Source organism: Mesoplodon densirostris, chromosome 11 (genome assembly GCF_025265405.1).
Source record: "Mesoplodon densirostris isolate mMesDen1 chromosome 11, mMesDen1 primary haplotype, whole genome shotgun sequence".
NCBI lineage: Eukaryota > Metazoa > Chordata > Mammalia > Artiodactyla > Ziphiidae > Mesoplodon > Mesoplodon densirostris.
The window spans coordinates 13,378,453-13,400,217 of record NC_082671.1 but is presented as its reverse complement, the minus strand read 5'-3'; the positions used below and the strand labels follow the sequence as shown (position 1 = coordinate 13,400,217).

General features: G+C 41.3%; 1 protein-coding gene across 1 annotated transcript; it reads left to right on the top strand.

Moving 5' to 3' along the window:
- Positions 1-3,748: 3,748 nt before the first annotated feature.
- ARHGDIB (Rho GDP dissociation inhibitor beta) lies at positions 3,749-21,709 on the top strand. Its single transcript, XM_060112551.1, has 6 exons — positions 3,749-3,846; positions 12,912-13,095; positions 13,792-13,875; positions 15,797-15,873; positions 19,054-19,117; positions 21,024-21,709. The coding sequence occupies exons 2-6, from the start codon at positions 12,918-12,920 to the stop codon at positions 21,221-21,223; spliced, it is 603 nt and encodes a 200-aa protein (XP_059968534.1). The 5' UTR covers positions 3,749-3,846; positions 12,912-12,917; the 3' UTR covers positions 21,224-21,709.
- The last annotated feature ends 56 nt before the right edge of the window (positions 21,710-21,765 follow it).

Sequence of the window (21,765 nt, the reverse complement as noted above, 5' to 3'; positions counted from 1 at the left end):
TCTTGAAATACTGTGTCTGCATTAACATAATACTCCATGTGTCATCTAGCACGGCTAGCCCACATTCTAATAGTACAATATATACATGTGATCAGGGCAGTATTACTGAGAGAGTCCAAAGTTGAATTGTCCACTCTCCCACCATCTGACACATCACACTATTGATTGTCTGCTAAATCTGTTGTCTGCTACAGCCTTGGGAGTAACTTCCAAGACAATCTCAACTCTCTTTATTCTCAACTTTTAGAACTTCCTTTTCTTTTTTCTATTTATTTATAGAACTTTATATCTATTTTATTTCAAATGCATCTAGTTTAAGTCTGTGGAAGGCCTTATTTAGTATCATATGATGTCCCTAGAAGGTGCTTTTAAAATGCTGGTTAATAGAATGCTTAATATATGCTTTTTAAATTAAAAAAAAAAAAACGGGGCCTCCCTGGTGGCGCAAGTGGTTGAGAGTCCGCCTGCCGATGCAGGGGATACGGGTTCGTGCCCCGGTCTGGGAGGATCCCATATGCCGCGGAGCGGCTGGGCCCGTGAGCCATGGCCGCTGAGCCTGTGCGTCCGGAGCCTGCGCATCCGGAGCCTGTGCTCCGCAACGGGGGAGGCCACAACAGTGAGAGGCCCGCATACCGCAAAAAAAAAAAAAAAAAAAAAAAAAAAAAAAACGAAATATGTCTCTGCAGAAAGGGGAAGTTTCAACAGTCTGCAGTCATCCGTCACTTTTTCAGGCTCATGGCGCAGGTACCATGGAAAATTTGCCTAGAATTTACATTTCAGTATCCTTATAGCAGCAAAGGAAAGCTGGAAAATACTTAAAAGTTTTGATTGTTTTCTGGAAATTCCTGTGCAAATTTCCCAGTTCCGTTGATTTCATTTGGCATTACAGACCTAAGGTCCTTAGAGTAAGAGCATCTTACTACCATGACAGGCATTTTCGTACACTTGCAGAAGCTCAGATATGGAGATGGGAGCCTTGGTACATAGCACATCTTTGTCAGCATGGGCTAGAAAGGAGGTGTCTGCTGTGTTAATCTTCTTGACGGAATCTCTTAATCTCAGTTTACTCATCAGATAAAAATACATGTGAAAAATGAACTGCAACAGAAGAAAATGAGAAATGGTAATTTCAAGTGGATCCCAACCCTGACTGTGATGCTGGAAGATATTTTAGAAGAATATGGCAATTGTCCTCCTATTTACTGAAAGTCCATCATTATTTCATCAAGAAGAGGCTCTATTCTACATTAGCAACTCTTAATTCATTTGAGGTCACGGACCTCCTTGAAAATTTGATGAAAGCTATGAATTCTCTCTCCTCCCCCAATAAATGTACACACACTGCATACATACATATTTCTTTTACAGACACTTTTAGGGGCTTCCATACCTTCCAATGTCTGTGCCTAAAGCAGTGCATTAAGAAAAATTATGAGGACATATTGGGTTTAGAAGAAAAAAAATGTCCTGTTTGAATAGTGATGGCTTCCCTAATAGCATGAGAAATGGGTACTGGCAACCATTGAATCTACCACTCCCAATTTTTCAAATCCTTCTTGTTCCAAATAATTTATTCTACCTATGTTGTTGTTTTTTATTGAAGTATAGTTGAGTTACAATGTTGTGTTAGTTTCAGGTATACAGATCCTTCTGTACACCTGATTCTTTTCCAGTATAGGTTATTAAAAGATACTGAATATAGTTCCCTGTGCTATATAGTAGGTCCTTGTTGTTTATCTATTTTATGTACAGTAGTGTGTATCTGTTAATCCCAAGCTCCTAATTTATCCCTCCCTCCTCCTTTCCCCTTTGGTAACCATAAGTTTGTTTTCTACATCTATGAGCCTTTTTCTGTTTTGTAAATAAGTTCATTTGTATCATTTTTTTTAGATTCCACATATAAGTGATATCATATGATACTTGTCTTTCTCTGTCTGACTTACTTCACTTCATATGGCAATCTCTATGTCCATTCATGTTGCTGCAAATTACATTATTTCATTCTTTTTAATGGCTGAGTAATATTCCATCATATATATATACTATGTCTATATATACCTTCTATATATATATATACCATGTCTTCTTTATCCATTCATCTGTCAATGGACATTTAGTTTGCTTCCATGTCTTGGCTACTGTAAATAGTGCTGCTGTGAACATTGGGGTGCATGTATCTTTTTGAATTACAGTTTTCACTTTTTTTGGATATGTGCCCAGGAGTGGGATTGCTGGATCATATGGTAACTCTACCTATGTTATTCTATGTTATTTTTCAATTGTGTGTCTCCCCTAGAACATAAATTCCACAAGAGAGCAGAGATTTTGAGATTGTCTGTTGCCTACTGCTGTATCTAGATACCTGGTATTTATAAACAGTGTATCTAGATGCAGTGTCTAGAACAATACCTGGAGGAATTATATGCTCAAAAAATATTATTGAAAGAAGAAATATGTCCCTTCTTGAGAGCTCTGAGTTACAAACTTTACTATCTTCTGTGTAAATTAATATTTGCTTTTATTTATAATACGGTCAGATACTTTGTTTCAAAGGCTATGTTCTATCTACATCATTTTGAAATTTATAGACTAAATCTGTATTTGGTTTTCCTCACTTTTATTAATTTTAATTCTATACTGTTTTCCTTTTCATGTTTTTCTAGATTAATCTCTTTTCTCCCATCAAATGACCACCACCTCCTTACTTATTTCAGTTCCATTGACTAAGGAAAAGATCTAGTTGGTGGCATCAATTTACTAAATGAAGTGAACAAAATGCACTACATTTAAATGACTACAAAATACATGTCAGTTTCTCATAATAAATGTCAGTTTGAATAATTAGTCAGCTCTAAACATATTAGAACAATGTAAATACTGAATATTGAAATATTAATATAAATAAGCATTTATTATTGGCAGCAACAATGGAAATGTATAGTGAAAATGTGGCTGGGGTGCTTTAAAAACTGTTTGTTCCCTCAAGTGATTTAAATATGGCCTCTGCAACTTGTTCCCATTTAAATTACTTCACAAGCCATTTCCTCAAATAAGGTACAAAGTCAGTTTTAGCACTTGTTAAATTATAACAAGTTCTCAGTTAGGAGACTATGAATTAATGAAGTTTTATTTTGTAATCTGCATTCCTAGGTTTAATCAAAACAGTGCTTTGGCTTCTTTTAATTGAAGAGAAAAATTAGTGAAAACTACAATAAATAACATTTGATGGTTTGTGCTGGAATACACGCTACATCTTGAAATTATGACTGACAAAACTCTAAAGCTCAGTTTGAGGACAAATTTTAAGATTTAGGGCTAAATACATGTAGTTAAAATTCATAATTTCTTAGCACCCTGCATTCACTGCCAGCCAACTTTCAAAATATCTGGCTGATAAGGAAGCTGGCACAGACCCCAAAGGAACAGAAGTTAGTGATACAAAGTAAGGCCTATGTGAATTTTCTGCTACTGGTTTTAGATTACTTGCCTCAGAAGCGTATGCACTGAAATGACTTGATTTTTAGACATATCCACACAATTATTCATAGGACGCACAGTTATAAGCTCCGGACCCTTGTCTGAACACTCAGGTATATCCGTGTTCACATGGGTGGCCATGCTCTCACATGTGCTATGAATTGTCAGGAATGCTGTTCAGAGTTGGCTGATCAAGAGATACACAGCGCAAAGGAACAGGATTTGAGACAGCCCAGGGTTTCCTCTTCAAGTAGGTTTAAAACTTTTTTTTTTTTTTTCTCACAACTTCCTTCCTGTTCTAACTGCCAGTGCTCAGAAGTCAGCCTTGAGAGACAGAGGCACCCAGGACGGAGACGTGAACCCCTGAATGTAAGTTGAAATACCTTCAGGGTAGGGGAGGCTACAGGTGAGCACAGACAAATGGAGGAATCTCTACACCAGACTGCAGTCCTCTACGGTTTATTTTTTTGAGAGGGGTTGTGCCTCTTTAAAACAAACTTTACGAAAAGAAAGTACTAGGAGGCTTCAGAGAAGGGGAAGTCAGAGCCGGGTGTGGCAGCAGTGACTCAGGGGAGGCACCTCGGTGAGGGAGGGTGAGTGCTGCAGCCCAGGAGATAAATTCTGGATGTCCTGGAAAAGGGCTTTGCGTGTACCCACCGGGCGTGCCTGGCCAGCTTCCTACAAGGTTGGAGCCGGCATCTCGCCAAGCTCAGAAGCAAAAAGACTGTAGATCCAAACTGATACGAAACGCGTTGGTGGATGGTGGGTTTCTGCTGGGGTGGAGATGTGTGGTTTCCTGTTTATAGGCAGACTTTAAAGAGACTGGTTGAAAAGAAAAAAAAAAAAGGGTCAAAGTTGTCAAATATTAAGCTCTTTTCCACTGAAGAATTTTCTGGGGATATAAGAGAAATGCATAATGAAAGCCTCCCCTAGGGTACAGTGGGATTTAATTATCCAGGGGGCAGCATGGCTATTTCTCATCACTCTACAGGGATAGCATTTCTACCATTAGCAAAAGCCAGTGAGAATGGCAAAAAGATAAGTTCTGTTGTTGCCAAAAACCATCTCTTTACCTCTGAGAGAACTAAAAGCAAACACAGAAGACACCAAACAATTTATTAAGAGATACATTCTAGAAAAATCCAAGTGGGCTCAGATAGGACCCCCAGTCAGTGGGCCTTCAAAATGTCAGGGTCTGAATTTGGCAGCCATGAGAAGTGCTTTAGGTGTGACCTGAAATACTTTCTTCCTTTTTAGAGGATGTCCTAGGCAGCATGTTTTAGAAAGTGGTCTGTAATTAAACTCTGGACCTAGGGTAACTTGTGGCATGGGTCTGATAAACTCTGAGCTGTTCTTCTGCTCAGGGTCGGGGAATGCAGATTGCTCCTACATGGAGGTCCCATAGTCACCCCTTCACGTAGAGACCAAGAACCACTGAATTCAGGGTTAGCATGTTGGAGCCTCAGTGCAGGAATGATCAAGCAAAGGAAATCAAGCGGTCTGTGCTGGCCCCAGAGAGTTCAGTCATAGGCAACCATCATTCACCTTCGCCATTGCTTTGTTTCATTACATTTATAAGGAAACATCCCTCCCAGATCCAGATATGACACAGGCATAGGAAGATCATCTTATTATTTCCTGAGATGTGTGGACTTCTGAGGGAATTGTTCATTCCCCATCCATACCGCACAGATCCAGCACACGTGGAATAACCATGTTATAGCCGAACAAAGGCTGGCATCTTCCAGGCATTGGAATTTGGTCCTTATTTGGGAGAACTTGAGTTTGTCCCTCAGGAAGTATCCTCTGAGCAATGTCAAGGTTCTGTTTTCAGTGGAAACTCAGAACAGCAGAGTCAATCTGATGCAAAGATGAGGGCCCCGACCAATTCATGGGAGGGCAATAAATTCCAAACTTCAGCTGGCAGGAAGAGAGGTGCCTTGGGGGGAGTAAAAATTAAGCAGATAGAGAAAGAGAAACAACGTAAGTGGAGGGCCTTCTTTGTGTCAGGTCTGGTATGAGAAATTTATAAATCTGAATTCTGAGAGGACAGGAAGGCTCAGAAGTGTTCAGTGACTTGGCTAAGGTCACACACTGGTGCAAAAAAGAACCAGTAGCTACAATGCCTCAGAGGGACATTTTAGGAAATGCGCATGGAAGAAGTATTCTTTAATCCCACATTCTGAGCATCCTTGTTCCTGGGTCAGTGTTATTGTCACCCAGGATCTTGGGTTAGAGTCCATACTGGCATCCCCAGAAATGGGTCTCATGTTACTCCTGAAACTTCAACATTTATCCATTCAATGAAGAATCACTGGGTCCCTCCCTGCTGGTTTGCACACACTCTGGTTTCCACAGCCAGAGCTTGTAAAAATTCACTTGGGTTTTCTTAGAGGGGCTGATAGTCACCATTTGTGCTTATAAAAATTGTCTCTACTTCTGTCTAACTTTTCATGCTTAATTTAAAACCTCTGTGAATGGATCGAGTAGTTGCAGTGTAGTCTTTTGCCCAATAATGGCTGCCTTAATGCAGTTTCCTTTGAGGATTATTTAAAATGAATGTTTGTGGAAGTAGAGTGACTTCACACAGTAGAGGCTCAGGAAAGTTGAATGCATCCGCTGAGTTCTCTCTCCTTTTGCGTATGAATCTGGGTGTCCTGGGGCATTGATCCTAGGACCACCCCCTTTCTTCCTTGATACTAAAATCTATGGATGCTCTGAGTCCCGTGCCCTCAGTATCAGCAGAAGACCAACTGTACTATGAATGTCCAAGAAGGAATGACGTATTATTTCTTGGGAAATAATTATTTCAAGGGAAATGCTAAAGAATTCTGCTTCTAGGAATCTGTACCCTCCTCTGATTGATCTTAATGTTTATTGTATGTAACAAGACACTGTCCTCTCAGGTATTGGGTTGGTTCCTCTTATCCAGCACTGCAGTTTCAGATGTTCTTGGTGGGGCGGAGGTGGTAAAAAGCAGCTCTCAGCTGCTTTTTGGAAGCACCAATTCCTCTAGGTCACTAGGGAATAGTGACACACCAGAAAGGAATCCAGAACCAAGACAGCTTCTGGAGTCCTGAAGGATAAACTTGGATTCCCCAAATGAGCCAAATTACCACGTAGACAGCAAAGCAGACCCAAATCCTCCTCAACTGGCTCTGAGATGGTCCAGCTCTCCATGACCTTCTGTAAAGCTAGAACCCCAGATTTGGGGAAAGTGGGCATATCCTGCATATTGGGAGACAAAGATGACAGGGAATGCTGATGCTCACATAGGTACTTCTCTGATGGAAATCCCCTACTTCTGTTACTTCCACATTTCTCTCTCTCTCTCCCTCCACTTTACTCTTTTATCTAATACTCCCGGCCTGTGCATCTAGAAGCATGATCTGGCAACTTTGGGGCATGAGTTAAGTCTCCACTGTGCTTTGCTCCAGAGCCAGAGGGAATTCTCTCCATTAGCTGTGCCTGTGTCTCCTGTCATTTCCCATCATTCACAGAGTGACCCCTGACTTCACTTATGAAAGGGAGCAATAAATAGAATCTAAAATTAGATAGCTTTTTAAAGAAATATAATAGTGACAGTCCTATTTTATGGTTGACTCAGTTCATAAACAATCCTTGCAATTCCCAGAACTTCTTGTCTCTTTTGTACTCCTCAAAGAGACAAAATCTATTTTTAAGAAGGAAGGAGATGACCTTGTCAACACTGCAGATCCAGAAGAAAGCATTGGGGTCTGGCAGTCAGTTATCTTGCTGAAGCTGAAACTGTAGCAAAACAGACAGCGTCACCAGGAAGGGAGGAGAGGAAGGGAATAGAGTGTTATTGAACATCTACTACTGACCAGGATAGTCCAAGAACTTTTCATGTTTTCTCCCACTCTTCAACCCTGTAAAGAAAAATTATTATTCCCACTTTACTGGTGGAAAAACTTGGGCTCAATGAGGTTAATAACTGGCTTAAGTCCCATAAAAAGTCAATCGTGGATGCACATTTTGAATTTCTGGTCCATCGGTCTCGAAGTTCAAGTCCCAGGAGACATACAGGGTCATCTTTCTATGAATTAACCAGGTGATGTGTTTCATCTAAACTCAAGAGTTTTACCTTTTCTTGCCCTCCACTTATTTAGAACTGCATTAATGAACCAGAAGAGTGTGTTCCATCCTGGAGACTGGTAAAATCTCAAGTGCATTTCACTTTCAGTGTCTTGGAAATTTCACTGAATTTGTAAGCAAAGACACCGACTTGTACTATGTTATACTCATACCATGAGTACCCACCCTAACTTAATTCGTCATTTTAATTGAGCCAGAGAGGATTAAGTTCCTGCCTCAGCCCATCTAAATCTTGGCACTGTTTCACTGAATACTAAACATGGGTGTGTGTGGGTTTGCTGTGAAAATTCACATGTGTAGGCATCTGTGAAGCAGGAAATAGATAACTAGAGTGGTGAGCACATAAAAAAAAAAAGCGCATGTGCTTTGGGGCCTTATGAAATGTAAAATTGATAATTCTCCATTTCACTTCTACTGTGTAAAGAACCAAAGTCAGAAACACCCTACAAAGAAAGAAACAAACAAAACAACCCTGCTCTTTGTGGGGGTGAGCTGCAGAGGGAGGTAAGCAGACCCCAACAAGAATGTTCTATGCCAATGGGCTGGGTTCTCCCCAACCTCACCTCCACTTCCTCTTTCCCTTTCTTGTTTTACAGCCTTCTTTAACTTAGGAGCATTAGGGTCATTGAATTATGAAGGGGTCTCAGAGATCTTTTAACGCAACGATCTCATTTTGCAGAGACCAAAACTGGAGCAGAGGTTTAGTGACTTGAGCAAGGGGACATGGAGCCTAGTTGCACTGAAACCCGCTTTATGTGACACTTCCCTGACTTGCTAAAGCCGCCCTGCAGAGTTTTGCAAAGCAGCACTTACCTCTGCCTGTGCACCCCCCAGGGAGATTCCCACAATGACCAACCGAGCTCTCCAGATCTCTCCAGTTTCATTATTACTTCTTAATAAAGAAAGCTGGAGCGACAGAGCGACAGAGCGTAGAGCCTCAGGTCAGGCCACCCGGGCTCACATATTCATTCTGCCACTTACACAACAAGTCTTCTTGGGCAAGTTACTTACCTCACCTTTAGGTTCCTGATCTCTAGAAGGGAATGATGATAACGGCCTCCTTAAGGTTGTGGTGAGGACTAAATGAGATAATCCTCATGACAGCGGTTAACATTTGTGTGATAACTGTTAGAATTATTATCATCAATTACAAAGCCAGCTGTTCTTTAGATGATGAGATTAGAAAAAAGTCTGGAATTTCCATAAAATTCCTATTTTCACTTCAGCAGCACCCATAAAATGGAAAAGAGAAAAATGAGGGAGTTCCCTTGTGGCCTAGGGGTTAGGATTCTGGGCTTTCACTGCCATGGTCCGGGAACTGAGATACTGCAAGCTGCACGGTGCAGCCAAAAACAAACAAACAAACAAACAAACAAACAAACAGTAAAAATTATTTAAAAAAAAAAAAGGAAAACTGTATTTGTAGTTCAATATACACACACAGGTAGTCTGGGAAACCATTGTCAAGATATATAAACCAGTTGGGGCTTTGGGAGGATCTGAAGTTCCCTGGAAATGAACTGTGAAATTGAAAATGTAGGATCTTTGGGGAATTCACATAAATTTGAAATAGTAAAACAGAGGTAGGTAGTCTCTTATATACACCGGTGAAATAAGGTAATTGAATGGCAATTTAGCTGACACTTGACTACAAGTAAAGGCCTTAGAAAAGGAAAGCACCTAGAGATGGTCTACCCTAACCCCTCACTTCCCTAGATGAGGAAAGGAAGATCACAGCAGCTGGAACATTTGCTCACAGGGTTACAGCTAGTTAGTGGCAAAGCCAGAATGAAAACTCATGCATGATGAGGCCTAGTTCAGTGAGGGAATAATTATCCAAAATCAAATAAATTGACCCAGAACTCTTCCCTAAAACTGCCCCCTGTGCACCATCGCTCTTCTGCTGGGCTTGTGGTCAGATCCAGATGTTACCTGGTATCTTCTCCTGCTTCAGAGAGCCAAAGTTTCAGGTTCACAGACAGTACCCTTGGCTTGAGGCTGAGTGTGTCATTGGTCTGGCCAGGCTTCAGAGACAAGCAAGCTTCCCCTTTAACACTCAACGCTCTGCTTCATTGTTTCCAAAAGTTACAGTTTCAAGGTCAAACTCTTAATCATGGACTTCAGTAGAATCTACAAAGGACTTCAGGGGTCCATGAACCCCTGTACTGCATGCACAATTTCATGGGCTTTTTCCATTTTTCCTTTTATGAGGACCATGACCCTTACCCGATTTTTAAACAGCTTTGTAATCTCCAAAAAGATTAAGAACCATCAGTCAAACAAGCTGGGCTTTTTGATATGGCTAGATTGCTCTTCCTCCAACGTTTTCTCCACTTTGGAGAATAACTTAGATATCAGTATGTACTAAAGTACAGTGTCTTGTAAATACTGGATGCTCATCATATATTTGTGACCTTAATTTTGCTTTAAAAAGGCCTTTCCCTGAGAAGTGGTTTCCAGTCCTTTATTTGCCATATTATGACATTTTCGTCTTTTTTTCCAATCAGCTCTTCAGAGTGAACTGGTTTGGGGTCATCTGACTTCATATCTCTTTTTTTTTATGCTATATAATTAGACCAAATTATTTTCATGTAGTCCCAAATTTCCTCCTCTTGACTATAGTAATCCCACATTATCCTCTGATCTTCAATGTTTTTAAATAAATTTTTGGCTCTTTTTTTTTTTTTTTTTTTTTTTTTTGCAGTACATGGGCCTCTAACTGTTGTGGCCTCTCCTATAGCGGAGCACAGGCTCCGGACACGCAGGCTCAGCGGCCATGGCTCACGGGCCCAGCCGCTCCGCGGCATGTGTTCCCGGACCGGGGCAGGAACCCGTGTCCCCTGCATCGGCAGGCGGACTCTCAACCACTGAGCCACCAGGAAAGCCCTTTTGGATCATTTTTATAGAGCAATTATTGTATCTGTAATGAATCAAGGAAATTTAAAAGTGACACAAGTCTCAGATTCACTAATGAAAAGATCAAGCTCTAGATGACAGATAAATTGACTTGTCAATGATTACACTGTGAGAAGATAGGAAATGCTGTCCTAGACCAGATCTTTCTCTCTCTGTCTCTCTGTCTCTGTCTCTCTGTCTCTGTCTCTATCTCTCTCTCTCTCTTTTCAAAATTGATATTTGAGGGTGCAGAATTACAGCTCCCTAGGTTAGTAAAGTCACCTTGATCTACTGTGATGTCTTCATCTCATGGTCAAACTTCAAGCACATGACTTGTTAGAACCAAGCAATATATTCCAGAAAGTCCTGCCTATGCGGGCCGAGATGCTTTCATCTGTAGATAGCTTTCCTGATGCTCTGTCTGCAGGTTTCTTATGTGACCTCTACCCTGGATATCTGGTCAGGCTCCAGAGGAGAACCTGTCTCATCTGATTAGTCTCCTCTGGGTTGCTCTTTATGTGTGGCTTAATGGTTGTCCTTAAACTACCCACAACCTACAACCTCCACCCACTGCATCCTTCACTGTTTTTCCAACCAGTTCATTCACTTTCCCTGAGTGTTGTTTGTAACATGAGTTGAGTTAGTCACTCTGTTTATTGTGATCTTCTCTAGAGGCTCAACTCTGAGTGGAGCTGGTTCTGTAGCTGAAGCAAGAGTTGCCATAGGAACAGGCCTACATGCTTCCTGCCTACACAGGAAGTGGACCTGGGCATTGCAATACTGTTTTCAGAGTTGATCAAGAGTCACAGTGTTTGGCTTGCTCTTTTGCTGGAAGAGGACTGATGAGCCAGGAGATATGATTTCTTTTCCTTCCTTTTTTTTTATTCTGTTAAAACTGCTTTTGTTTGGCTTCACTTCCAAATTATTTTTCTTCCTGTTGCCAATAATAGTGACATTGAGACTCAAAACCCTAACTGACTTTGGCCAGACACAGCTTCACTCTCAGGGGACTTTATAGAGATTTGAAGAGTCACTCAGGATGAGACGTGATAGGTATTTACTTAGTGTTCTGCCACTTCCAGCACTAAAGCCTTTACCCAAGACAGGGAAGAGAGTTACCCTCAGAGCAGAACAAAAGAAAATCAGGACATCATCTCCTTCTCCAAATATCTCCCTTGTTTCCCCAAATAGCTCCATTGCCCCCAACCATGGGGCCTGAAATTCTTCCAGTAGAGATTTCTTCCTCTAATTTATTAAGACAAGGCATCTCACCCCTCTATGTGAACTTGGGCAATTCTTTTAACCTCTGGGTTTCAAGGTTCTCAATGATTAAATTAGGGTTTGGAATATATTACCTCTAAGGGTCATTTCAGCTCTGAAAAGCTCTGACTATACATGCCCTAAGAGGAATAATTTTTAAATTTATCATTCATTCATCAACACTTATATGTGAATAATTTTATTAGATCTTCCCTCAATGTTTTAACACAAAACAAGTAAATATAAATGATGATGGAAGAAGACAGACCCTAGAGTATGCCCAGGTGAGGTCTTAGAGCATAAGGTCAGTCAGGGGAAATCTCGAGAGGGTAGAGAGGTACTAAAAGGGAAGTGGAAATTGATAGAAGGTACTAAAGACACAGTTACAATTTGTCTGGAGGATTTAGAGTCCTTTGCTATTTTGTGTCATTTCAAAAGAACAGAAGATCTTTATATATAGAACCTATTAAGTCAATGAATGAACGCTTATAAAGTGGCCGAACTCTTCCAGTGTCTTGGGAGATTCAAGAGAAACACAACACTTAGTACCTGCCCTCAAGGAATTATTAGCAGTGTTGGGTGAAAAACAATCAGACACTCAGGCAGGTATCACAGGGACCTACAACTTCTCATGAGTTAACCTTTGAGCTCTTGCAGGAGTTCAGGGAAAGGTTCAATGAATGGGAAAGAGCTAACTTTTTTTAGCATGTACTTGAAACCATCATAACTGGGATTGTACACACTGAGCACTTTGACACTGGCAAGGCTGGCTGGATTTGGAGGACTGTGATAATTTCTATAAGTATATGAGCTAGGGCCACTCATTATCATCCAGGACAGCTGTGCTATGTTGTTTCCCTTGTTTTACAGGATTCCCAAAGAGTTACTTTTTTTCTGTCAGTTTCATTCAGTGAGCAGGAGGGACTCATCACAGTATGGTAACATTCAGGCATGTGAAAGGAAAGCCTGGAATGCATTATATCCTTATTTTGTGAAATAGAATGAGGCTGAATTAGGCGAAAATCACTGACAATTACACAAGTTCATTAGGACAAAAATAATGCTAAGAACAGCCCCACAAACATCGCTCATATCCACTGACTTTTGGCTAATAGACCGTCCTCTCTCTCGCTCTTTCTTTCTCTCCCTCCCTCTCTCTCTAGATCAAAATGACTGAAAAGGCCCCAGAACCACACCTGGAGGAGGAGGAGGAGGAGCTGGATGGCAAGCTCAGTTACAAGCCTCCACCACAGAAGTCCCTGAAGGAGCTGCAGGAGATGGACAAAGATGATGAAAGTCTAGCTAAGTACAAGAAAACGCTCCTGGGGGACGGTCCTGTGGTAGAAGGTGTGTGTGTGCCGAGATGGGGGGCAGGTGGAGGGGCACTGACAAGGCAGACATTTCAGCTACTCAGGAGCAGTTGCAAAGGAAAGTGTACCAAGTGCCTCCAGGGTTAAGTGAGTGAGGTGCAATCTCTATGTGCCGAATCAAGTTATGGACCAGATAATTAAGTTTTCTTCGGAGATAAGGTGCAAGTTAACATTGAAATAGATAAAAATAACACATAGGGAGGGTTTAGAAGGAATGTCAGACTACCACTCAGAATTGTATTCTCTCCACGATTGCTCACATTCTCTCTTTTTCTTCTCTTTCTCGTTCTCACTCCTTACCTAAATAACCATCTCTTCCACATACACATACGCAATGGCGGACTAAGACATAGCCCGAAGATATGGATGGGCTGCGACTAACCAGCAGAGTACACATAGCCACTCAGGAAATGTCTGCTGTTGATGATTGAGATGGACCTACAAGTACCTGAAGCAGAAATAGCATCACTGGAATTTATAAGGCCACTAAGACCAAGCATGATGAATCTGCCACTTCCATTTCTATTTCTCCTCCAGATGGAGATATCCCTTTTCTTTTTTATCTTCTCTCTCTCTCCTACTTTAAATGTGCACACACACACACACACACACACACACACAAAGTGCGTAAATACCTTCTCTCTGTGCTTACATTCCCTTTTGAATCCTGCAGACCCAACAGCCCCCAATGTCACTGTCACCCGTCTTACCCTGGTTTGTGAAAGTGCCCCAGGACCAATCACCATGGACCTCACTGGTAAGTGGACACATCTGTTCTGTTCAGTGGCGCCTAACAGCATCACTGGTTTTTGTCCTCTGTCTCAGCAAAAAAAAAAGAAAAATCCTGGTAAAGTGAATTCTAGTAAGGTATGCTGAGACCAGTTCACAAATCATAGTTGTCACAGTATTTACTGTGCTTAATGAAAAGCCCAGTCTCTGTCTCTACTTGAAAAGGGGTCAGGTGTAAGTACTGGATATATCTACCTGTATCATATTTACTTCAGATTTTTATCTCCACATGGTAGCAGGAGAATTACTATTTGTGTAAAAAGACTGCTGATGGAAATGTTAAGAAGCAAGCTGTATGCTTCTGAAATGGTAATATTTATACCATCTAAGCATCAGAGAAAATATTGACCTTACCTCAGCTACAGAACTTACCCGAAGACAGGAAGCAATCTAAGACCTCCTGAATAATGCTAGGAATTCCACTGTTAAATACACATTATTTAACTTAAAGCTCTGATTCTTTTAAAGAAGCAACTTCCCCCACTAAAGATGTACAAATGAACATGTTATTTTCTTTCACTTTATTGTGACAAGGGTCAAGTCCTTTCCTGAGACTTAGGTCTGGAGGAAATGAGGAGAGATGGGAAGGGGGCTGATTTGGGGAAAACTGGCAAATGGGAGGAATGAGGAAAGGACCACTGAGCTAGGGGTTGGGGGTATGAAAGGCAGGTCTTAGTAAAATACAAACAATTATTACCAGATTCAAAAACATGGACTCATGAGACAGAATATAGCATGACTCTAGAACAGTAGGCTTAGCAGCCAGGAGGTGGTTCCCCTCACACAGGACACATCCACTGTTTACCTTATATGGGCTTTTTGTCAGAGAGAGGAAATTGGAGGCTAAGACACACTTCCTATTCAACCGAAATCATTACAGCATACATTCAACTACCTCCACGTTCTAGCATCTCTCCAAGAGAGAAACTCTCTCTCTCTCTCTCTCATCAGACCTCAGACCTCTTCCTGTGTGAAACTGCATAAAGTTACCGGGTACAGCCATCATTTTGCAAGATAAGGTCTGAATTGGCGCTAAGGAAACCTGCTCTGTTCAGAAGGGCTTGATGATGTTGCAGGGAAAACTTGGTCTCTGTCCTCTTTTCCCAGCAGCAAGAAAACCAAATTCAGGTTTCTGTCACAAAAGAGCTATGGAGGTGAATCCCAGATGTATACATAGGATGCTGGTACCAACTCTGTACATGAAGCAGCTGCACAGAACTGTGCAAAACATAAACACACACACACACACACACACACACACACACAGTCACCCCGAATGTCAAATTATACAGGATCACATTGGGAGAGGAGCAGAGAAAGATCACCTCTCTGACCAGGGTACAGGAATTAGGGGCAGTTCTCAGTTTTATGGAGCCTGAAGCTTTTATAACTTAAGTGATGTTTCCTTTTCCTTAAGAAAAATAATATGAAATTGCAAATGCAAAAGCAAAATTAAGTACCTAAGTGAAATTTTTTTAGAATGATAAAAAGGAACCAAATGAGTACATTTTTTAAAGCTAGAAAACACCACAGATGCTAACAAATCTACAAAAACAAATAGCTGGCACTCATATAATATTTTTCTCCTATTTCTTTATTTGAGGGGTGGGGGCGGAGTCTTTAACCATAACGTCTTACATATTCTTAAGGTTGCAGTCAAACTTGGGGAAAAGCTCTATCACTTTTCTTTCACATCTGGCTGCAAGATTTCAGGCATTTCAAATGTGTGTTTGTGCAGCAACTAATCTCAGACATTCTTTGACTTGAGGACCATGTGGACCATGGTGCTCTGAGGAGCCCAGCAAGTGGCTCTGGAGCTTCAACTTCATTCATCTCCTTGTGAATGTCCTTCTGAGGAGAATTAACTCTTTCAAAATCCACTTCTACAGGGGATCTGGAAGCCCTCAAAAAAGAAACCTTTGTGCTAAAGGAAGGGGTTGAATATAGAGTCAAAATTAACTTCAAAGTAAGTATCTCGTTTTGTATGTTTTAATAAAGTTTAAATCCTTCCTATAATCAGAGGAAGAAAAAATCAAATTTCTTGCATTATCACGTTGGCATACTTTTTGTTTATTTCTCTTTTTTTCCCTGGACTGTCCTCTCCCCAATCCTGGGCTCTACCTGTTACAGGTGTACCTTTGCTTCATGCCTTCTTCCAGCCAGGACCCTTCCCTTGGACTCTCCCTTGATCACTGAAGCCAATGGGATCCCTCTCCTGGGACCTTCTAATACTCACATCCACAAGACACACATTACTTTGTATTATACCACTTGTATCATTTCTCCCCTATTCAGCCTAAACACCTTGAGATAGGGAGAGACTATCTATCCCTTCTTTGCAATATTTCAAGCAAAACTTTGTAAATGGTAGATATTTCATGACTATTCATTGAGAAATAGATAAATGAATGAATCAATTAATAGGAAAAGAGAATAGAACAGCTAGAGCCTCAGCTATAATTGCTCAAAGATATATAAATCCAGGGGGTGTGGTGCTTGATAAATAACTGGAAATTACAACTTAGTTGTAGAGCAGGTAAACAAGTAAGAGCAAAACTAAATAGGAGATAAACTGACATAGAGTGAATAGGCCCATATCCCAGCAAGCAACCAAAATCAAGGAGAAAAGTAACCTTGACTTTGAAAACAAATGAGTTAGAAATTCACTGTTTGCATTTAATTGCTTATATGTGCCTTGGTTGCCCCTCACTCCCACTTGGTCACTTCCTCCAGGGCTTGGGCTCCACCAACAAAGACCCCATCTGCCCTCTCTATTTGCACACCAGCCCTTCTTTCTCAAAGGTTCAGGATATGATTCAGGGTCTTTGGACAATCATTCCCCACCACATACAAATATGCCTCAAAATAATTTCCTTCTGAAAATATTTGTTGACGCCTACTCTATAATAGACACTCTATAATAGTCACTTACTTGTTTCCTGTATTTATTACTAAAGCACCTGAGAGTTTAGTAAGGCATTGTATCCAAATATGCTTCAAATGGGTTTCACATCAGTCCAATTTCGAATCATTAATGCTACTGCCTTAATTTTTCAATTTAATAAGCAGTTGGGATTGACACATATACATTAATATGTATAAGATAGATAACGAATAGGAACCTGCTGTATAAAAATAAATAAATAAAATTCAAAAAGAAAATGTTGATGTGAATAAGATGAGAAGGAAAGGTCTGGTGCATGGGCTTCTGCCATGGGTGGGAAGGCCGGGGTTGGGTCCTCGGCAGTCAGGATTACACATGAAGGCGATGGAGGAGGTGGGCACAGAAAGCAGTTTTCAGGTCCCATCCACTTCAGAGATTTGGCCTTGTCTCTAACAGGGAAAGATCACTCTCTATGTGTAACCCACATAAAGTCGAACCGCCCTGTGGCCTGTCCCAGCGTGGATCGAGGAAGAAACCCCAGTTCAAAACTGAAAATATGTAATTGGAAAGTGATTGAAATCTTTACTGATGTCTCTTGAAAAATGTCCAGGAAAGTTTGCATTCATAACACCAGCAACACACCCTAGAATCCTCTTTCATTCACTCTCTTAGTTGTTCTCAAAGTTCTTCTCTTTCTTCCTCAAAACTTAACAACACTCTCCAAAAACTGGGATGGTTCTTTGAGTTTCTTCCCCTTTTCCTTCTGCCTCCCAAGGAGATGTGGTATATGGGATTTCCATGGCCCTCACTTTTATTCATGCTCCCAGTAAACTGTCATTTCCTGGGGTGGAAAAGACAATTGGGAGGGATGTGCAAGCAGAGGAAGAGAATAACTAGGAATATTTATACTTTTCTTTCGTCTGTCTCAACCATATTTATATTAAATGAACACTCTATTGAGCAGTAGAAAAACAGGAGTCTCTTTATTTTAAAGCCCTTATTTACTACTCTGCCACCATTCCTGTTTTTTGGTCTTTTAACCACCAGACCACATCTTCCACTAGGCCCAGAAGACCAGCTTAGAGACTTCTAGAAAGATGCATTCATTTTTCCTATTTCTATGAGTCACATGTAGAGGTCAGAGGAATTAGAAAGTTTGAGTTTCATTTCATCACAGTTTCTTCAATGAAGCTGTTTTCATTCTGTCTGCTTTTGGTAGGTTTATGCTACAGATTTTACTGAGTGACACTTTCAAACCTCAGCTGGCAGTATTCACTGCTATGCTACCTCATTGCCAACAAAACAAAATGTAGCACTGACAGATTGCTTTAACTACTCTGTCCAAAACAAAAAGGGAGTCCTACCTATTGTTGAGGAGAAACTATTTTTAAGATGCTTTAATTCTTACATCGGTGAACAATTAACCAAGCCATCCAGCTGATGCTGCCATGCCCACTTTAATTTGTTTGTATAAACATGACCACTGTATAAAATTAACAGAGAGACCAGTTCAGTCCTAGGTAGAATGAATCATGGAAAAACAAAGTGCTTGGGCTGTCTATATTTTCATTCTGCTTTAGTAAATTTTCTTTGAAAGACTTGGGAAAGTGGCAAGATCTCAGACAACGTCTGAAAATGACAGCCATCCAAAATACTTGCCAGATGCAAATGGATTTCACCCATTATTTACATATGAGGGGGATGTTTTCCTGTGACCCATCTCCTCATCTCTAGACTCCAATCACAGTTACATTACAGGCAAAGTCATCTTCTAGACCTGATTTCCATTACAACTTTTCTCTTTGTTTGTTTTTCATATGTTAGGTGGATCATTTCTGAAGTTAGGATTTTTCAGATATTTACACAATAGTTTCCACTGGTACCTTTGTAACCTAAAACAAGGATGGTCTTCTGGCCAGTAATATCAGGGAGGGGAGATCAAGACCATTCTCTGGACCATTGAGGAAGGAGAAATGTAATGAAGAATATTGAGACAATGTTGTAATTAACCATCCCACCCCGGACACCAAAAATCACAGGATTAGACAGTTACACCTGGATTGGTAACATTGAGTCTTGTGACCTCCTGTCTCCAATGTCTGCCTCATCACCGCGCTGAAAGACAGTAGTAACTTATTCTGAATCAAATCTTCAGTCCTTTCGTCCTCAGAGAAGCCTCAGCTAGGTAGGATCAGCATGAAAGATGAGGAAAAATGAAAGATCCTCACTAATCTGAATCGCTTGGATCCTTCCCACCTACAGGTGAACAAGGATATTGTGTCAGGACTGAAATATGTTCAACACACCTACCGGACTGGGGTGAAAGGTAAAGTATCCACACTTTCCACTGTCCCAAACTCTGCTTCTCACTGACACTTAAACTTCAGGTTATTAGCAATTTTTTTTTTTTTTTTTTTTTTTTTTTTTTTTTTTTTGCGGTACGCAGGCCTCTTACTGTTGTGGCCTCTCCCGTTGAGGAGCACAGGCTCCGGACGCGCAGGCTCAGCAGCCATGGCTCACGGGCCCAGCCACTCTGCGGCATGTGGGATCTTCCTGGACCGGGGCACGAACCCGTGTCCCCTGCATCGGCAGGTGGACTCTCAACCACTGCGCCACCAGGGAAGCCCTATAAAGTTCCCTTTTACCTGAAGGTGTCACACAGCATCCCCCAGAAGTGTGAAACAATAATGTGTAAGTCAGTTCCTCCAAACCAATCAATGAGGGCTAGGGAAGACACTGATCAATTTGCATGACATAGAGAACCACTCAGTGACTCAAATGCCACAGAAGACTGTTAACCTGAAAGACCTTGGTTGATACTTCCAATACCTGGTCTCATGAAAAAAAAATAGTTCAGTTTATTATTTTCCTTTGGGCGTAAAGACTGTGGTGCTTCACTCGGGCAAGAGGTCGATGAGGTGTCTGTAGCTGTTCCTCCAAGCTTATTCAAAACAACAGCCAACTAAATGTCACCTGCCTGCCTACCTTTACTTATACTTTCTAATCCCTAATATTCTTTTTTTTTTTTTTTTTTTTTTTTTTTTTTTTTTGCGGTAGGCGAGCCTCTCACTGTTGTGGCCTCTCCCGTTGCGGAGCACAGGCTCCAGATGCGCAGGCTCAGCGGCCATGGCTCACGGGCCCAGCCACTCCGCAGCATGTGGGATCCTCCCAGACCGGGGCACGAACCCATGTCCCCTGCATCGGCAGGCGGACTCTCAACCACTGCGCCACCAGGGAAGCCCAGCCTACTATTCTTAATATATATCCCAGTTACCTATTAATAACTTTGGTTGGCTATTTTTACCATCTGTCCCAGTTCATCACTATTTTTTTAACCAAACTATTGGTTTTTCCTTTCATTTAATTATTCCATCCATGAATTCTGTTCATTCTGATCCCCAGCTGTTACCTTATCTCCTCCAACTGTTCATAGAATGATAGTTTGTAGATAGAAGACCCTTGAAGTTCATTATATAGAAAAGAAAGAGAGGCTCCAAAGTGTTAGGTAGTTGCAGAGCTGAAGCCAGAACTCACGTCTCAGCTAGTTGGAGATATTTTTTTTGTGGAGATAGAATTGACATATAACATCGTATCATTTTGAGGCTTATAGCATAATGATCTGATATATGTATATATTGCAAAATAATTACCAAAAGTTTAGTTAATACCCATCACCACACATAGTTACAATGCTTTTTTCTTGTGTTGAGAACTTTTAATATCAACTCTCTCAGCAACTTCCAAATATACACTAGAGTACTGTTAACTATGGTCACCATGTTGTACATTACATCCCCAGGACTTACTTATCTTATAACTGGAAGTTTGTACCTTTTGACCACCTGGGACTTTTTTTATGGTATAATCTGCTACATCTCCATAAAGAGTCTTGATTCCCATGGATTTAGGGCACTGATTCCCCACCTTCCTGAATCTCAAAATCAGCTGTAATGTGTTTTAAAGACACTGATTCTTGGGACTCACAGCAGATCACTAAAGTTTGGGAGTGGGTCAAAGAATAGTGTATTATTAAAAAGAACTCCAATTTTTAAAAAAATGTTTTTAAGAGAAAAAAAAAAAAGTTGCCCCAGGTAAATCTGGTGTTTAGCCAGGATTGGAAACCATTGCTGTGGGCTTTGATCACAGTGAGCTGTGCCCCAAATTCTTCAGTGTGCAGTGTTTGTTTTCCCTCTACCAGGCTTTCACCCTAATGAACTTTTCTTTCTTCCTAGTGGATAAAGCAACATTCATGGTTGGCAGCTACGGGCCTCGGCCAGAGGAGTATGAGTTTCTGACTCCAACTGAGGAGGCCCCCAAGGGCATGCTGGCTCGAGGCACTTACCACAACAAATCCTTCTTCACGGATGATGACAAGCACGACCACCTTACCTGGGAGTGGAGCCTGTCCATCAAGAAGGACTGGACGGAATGAGTGCCCCTGTCCATCCCTTTCCCTACCTTTGCCACCCAGAAGAGCCCCGCCCCTCCTCCCTGACCACAGCTGAGCCCCTTCTCCAGCAACCTCCACCTTCTCTTATCGCTGCGTCCTCTCCCACACTGTCTCTCACAGTGGTCCCCCGAGCAAGATGCTTAAAACCCAGGCTTTAATCCTGCCCCCACGCTTCTGATCCCTTCTCACAGCCAGATCTCCCCAGTTCTCCATCCCAATAGACAATCATTTAATATTCCCTCTTTTATTCCCATTCGAGCAACTAGAAGCCAGGAAGTGGGCAAACTAGCACTAACAGTCCTTTTGCCTTGGGTCCCTGTATCTCCGTCCCATCCCTGGATTCTCCTGTGGTTGCTGCTGGTTCACTGAAGGTCCCTAATCACATTCCCTGCCAACTGGAGTTCTTCTTTATTGGGAGACACTGTAAACAGCACAAGAGTACAAGAATAAAACAGTTGTATGATCCGATTGAGACCCTCATTTCTTTGCTTTCTTCCTTCAAACAAATATGGTAACTGGATGGT